We start from the raw sequence: 4,338 nt of genomic DNA, 5'->3' as shown, positions 1-4,338 counted from the left end.
AATCCCTCCCCCCCATTATTGAATGTATGTCCCTAGACCACCCCCTCTCACCACTGTACTACCTACAGCACAACCCCCCTCCACGACGCCTGTACTCACCCGTAACCAGGGGGCCTGCATGTCCCCAGAGAATACAAAATGCCTGGGCTAGCACCAAAGATCTCTCTCTCTCTCTCCCTCCACGCGGACCACCATGAGGGGCCGAGGTGAGCATGCCACCACGAATCGCAACCTGTTTTCTATGTGAGTAATTGATTAACTTTTGGTGGATAGTCTAATTCAGATTCCAAGGAAACTTCATGAAAGTCGAATATTCCTATTATTAGACAACTTTACCATTAAAACTTACTCTTGATTGCAAAATTACATTTGGACCATGAGGGTTATACAGTATGACTCTTGAGTATGATGACATTTGTAACTAGGTTTGTCCATTACAATGTAGTAGTGTGTGTGGAGGGTGTGTGTGAGAGAGAGAGACAGAGAGAGTTTAATGATCCTGGAGAATGAATCAGGGTGTACATATGACTAGATTTTCACTCTAGAAAATGGTCAAGAAGAAAAGAGACTAATTAAAATTTTTTTGCAGAAATACAGTAGGATACAGTGGCCACATCAACTATGTTTAAGGTGGTAAATTAAAAAATATTAGTTAAGACTTATAATTCATATAACACTTGTGAGCCAAGGTGAGTTGAATCTGTGGATGGAGAACTCATGGACACCGAGGGAATATTCCTAACTGAATGACAACCATTTCTCCGTACTGATGGATTCCTTTGTTGTTGGATTAAGAAGTGCATGTCGGATATAAAATATTAATCTATATGGCTACAGATATATATGTCCTAGATAAATATATTATTTTGGAAATGTAAACAAATTGTCTGATTTCTTTTTATTTTTACAAGTGGACTGAAAATGGCTACATGAACTACAAAGATTACTTGTATCTTATGATTTTTTTGAATATGGTAAATATTTTGAAATATGTTCATTTGGGAAGATAAAATAGGACAATTCAAGTTTCTGTATGATTAAATTCCATTTTGGGATCCTGATGGGGATACTAATTTCACTATTAAATAAAGCTAAAATTATTGTGACCATGGATTTCAGCAAATAGTTTACATAATAACTGTCATAATTGCATCATTGAAATTTTAATTTAAGTTGGAACTCTATAAGTACTTTCAGCCCACACAATTACTTTAAGACCCTTCCCATGCTGTAGCTAACATCACGAGCCCACGACTTTTTGGTAAGAGTAATTCTGCTTTTATTTTTACACATAATTTATTCTCTATTATGATAATAAGAATATTATAGAGATGTGAAAATTACCGATATATATGTGAATGTTGATCTAATGGTTGAGAAAAAGCATTGATGAGCATGGTGGAGATGGCCATTGAGAAATATTTGTAAGCATTAGTTCTGAACTTTACCCAGGTTGTCATCCACGGTGTCTGATGTCTAAAGTGAAGGGAAGATAGCTTGGTGGGTAGTAAGGACAAACAGCCCTACTGTTCTTCTGGAGTGTCATCAACGGGGCTCGGCTTCCGGGATAGTATAGTAGGGGTCTTCACCTTATCATATGGCCATTTCTTTCTTTTAAACATCCTTTCAATTATACTTGGCATGGGATAGCCTTTGCTGAGGATGAAATCCTTGAAGGCAATTGTGCCATAAAGCTCCTCAAGAATGTCAGGGCCCTTGTCCAACCTTCTAAAACCGGTGTCCTCATCTTCCTCTGGCGCATTGGGATCTAGCAGAGGTTCGTCTACTCGCAATGTTTTCCACAGCTGGACAGGCAGGTACCACGCTCCGTACCTCATTTTCACGGGCTCCTTTGGAGGAGCCAACTGCAGTGCTCGCAGCTTTTTCTCGAAGTCTGGTTCGTTCAAGGAGAACCTTGGTTGGTCCTGTCTTGCGGGCCAGTAGACTTTCTTGAATCTTTTGTGAACTCGGGCTATTTCCTTAATGTGGGTTCGTCCAGTGTTTGCTTTCCAATCAACGAATGGGTCGAACTTTCTCATAATATAATCCTTGTCAATTTCCGTGCACTCGTATGAATGAGCCCACCTGCAGAAGTCAGCAACTGCTCGGGACACGTTTCCTGGAGTCGGAGGATGCGGCGGCGGCTCCTCCACTTGCTTCATCTCTTCCAGCCAGTCGTCTGGATCTGGGATGGGAGCCAGATTGCGAAGGCTCCTGCAGGGCTTTATAGGAAGATCTTTCAATAGCTCTGCTGGCTCCTTCGTTCTTTTCTTGCCGTCCTGACAATAAGCCCAGGTGTCCTTCAGCTCCTTGTCAGGATCTAGCACTTCCAGCACTTTTTCCAAGAGCTCCACAGGCAATGCATCTTCCAGATCGGGGCAGGCCATCAAAGAATGTGCCTTTGCCTTCAGACGGGCTTCTGCCTCCTCCACGAAGGCCTTGCGTGCTAGCTGGGCTGCTGAGAGCTTGGAAAACAGGGTTGAGTTTTTGGACGCTTTCTTCTGGCAAGTCTGTGGGGCAGGTGCGGCCTTTGTCCTGTAAATTAAAGGGAAAGGCGCGTCCTTACAGCCCCTCGTTATCATCTCACCGCGAGGTGGGCAACCTTTCCTGAAGTCATCCAGCTCCTTTTTCACGAACACCCAATTCTGGCTGCTCAGGTGGGGGGCGAACGACGGCGTGTCTTTGAACCGAGGCAAGTAAGAGAAACTTGGTTTGTCTTTATACCAGGGTCTTCTTTTCGTGCCTGGGGGCAAAGGTTCCAGCTCCGGAAACCGGGACCGTGGCTTCTGGCGGTCCATGGTGGCCCGGACTTTCTGCTGTCCAGCTTCAGATTGTTGTCCAGCAGAGATTCTGGTTGCCATGGGACCGCCTGACCATACATTGCTCGGGTTCCTTGACGCTCGATCCCTAGGTTCCACGCGTGCAGCCCTGAGCCCAGGGCGACTGCCCGGAACTCCTGCTGCGCTGCCAACCCTGTGCAGCGCGGGCCCTTTAATTGCCATCTCTCACGCACTGCTCTGCTCTACCATCAAGGGCATGCTGACTCACAGCCACCCTGAAGAGAGGGGAGAATTGGCCCCGTGGGTTCTGTGACAGTAACTCTCTGGGCTGCTATTTTTAAGTGTTCTTTAAAATACTTAATTTTCATCTTTCCTCTCCTTTGGTGAACTGTCTGTGCAAATTTAAAGTAAGTTGTTTGATATGATTATGAAGTTTGAGAGTTATGTAATCTGGGTATAAGACAGACATATGATTTTCAAATAGGATTAAACAATGAGCCAAGAGCAAAGCAAGAAATGAGGGCATTCCTCATAAAGAAAAGGTAGACATGGATCAAATAGTCCGTAAGGGGCGGGGCCGGGAAGTAACGGTGAAGAGCGAGAAAAGGCCATCAAGATTTCCCTCCAAGTTATTCTAAGGCTCAGGTGTTCATTCAGTGAGGAGGCCGTCAATGTTTACTGTCTATTGTGCCAAGCATGTTCACACATGGTCGAATTTAAACCTAACAATAATTATGAATTTACTTCTGTTACCAAGTGCATGTTATCACTAAGAAAAGCCAAGGGGATGAAGTTCTCACAGTTAACGGACAAACTTGGTGGGATACTAGCTGTCAGGAAGTATCTTTAGATGTTGAACAGGGAACCAAGGTCGAGATATTTGTGTGTATAAATTATTCAGAGGCAAGTTTAGACAGGAGAGAAAGGCTTTAAGGGAAATGTTGCTCTAAGGCTGAAAGTTGAGCTTCAAGAGTGAGTTCAGTTCTAGGACCAAAGAGTGTCTGTGGTCCATAGTTTTAGGGCTCCCCCAGGCTCTATCAAACCACTAAACCTAGCCTTTTATGATTCTGAGTTTTGATCCACAGTTTTTCTCTTATTCTACGCAGGACCTCTTTTTGGGATATCTTTCACAGTGCTCAGCAATGGAAGCCAGACACCTTCTAGTACTTCTGGTCTTAGTGCCATGGATGTTGGGATTCATGTGGTCCAGTCGTCTTTTGAATTAATTGGACTAATTCTATGCATCTTTTGTTTTCTTCACTCTTCTTTGCTCCAGATGGGGAAAGACTAAGAGTTGCACTTTAGATGACCTCTTAGGAGCATTGAAGTCTGTAGTATCTACTCACCGAGGATGTAGAACATCATCTTGGTGGATTTGTCATTCTCCAAGACAAGAGTCCCCAGTTCCAAGTCATTCCCCTGAGATTTTTTATTACAGCTCAGAAGTTTTCATAATGTTATACCCTGCATGTTCTATTATATCCATGGGTATATTTAAAGGACCTATAAATACATATCAAGATATCCTCTGTCAAACTTATTTGTGGGTATAGTTCCA

General features: G+C 43.4%; 1 protein-coding gene across 1 annotated transcript; it reads right to left on the bottom strand.

The window, feature by feature from the left end:
* Positions 1-1,523: 1,523 nt before the first annotated feature.
* Positions 1,524-3,002, bottom strand: LOC142433283 (putative protein FAM47D). Its single transcript, XM_075538348.1, has one exon. It carries the CDS (start codon positions 3,000-3,002, stop codon positions 1,524-1,526), a length of 1,479 nt encoding a protein of 492 aa, XP_075394463.1.
* Positions 3,003-4,338: the final 1,336 nt, after the last annotated feature.

This window comes from Tenrec ecaudatus, chromosome X, assembly GCF_050624435.1.
Source record: "Tenrec ecaudatus isolate mTenEca1 chromosome X, mTenEca1.hap1, whole genome shotgun sequence".
In the NCBI taxonomy this organism is placed as follows: Eukaryota; Metazoa; Chordata; class Mammalia; order Afrosoricida; family Tenrecidae; genus Tenrec; species Tenrec ecaudatus.
This window is presented reverse-complemented; position numbering and strand designations above follow the sequence as displayed.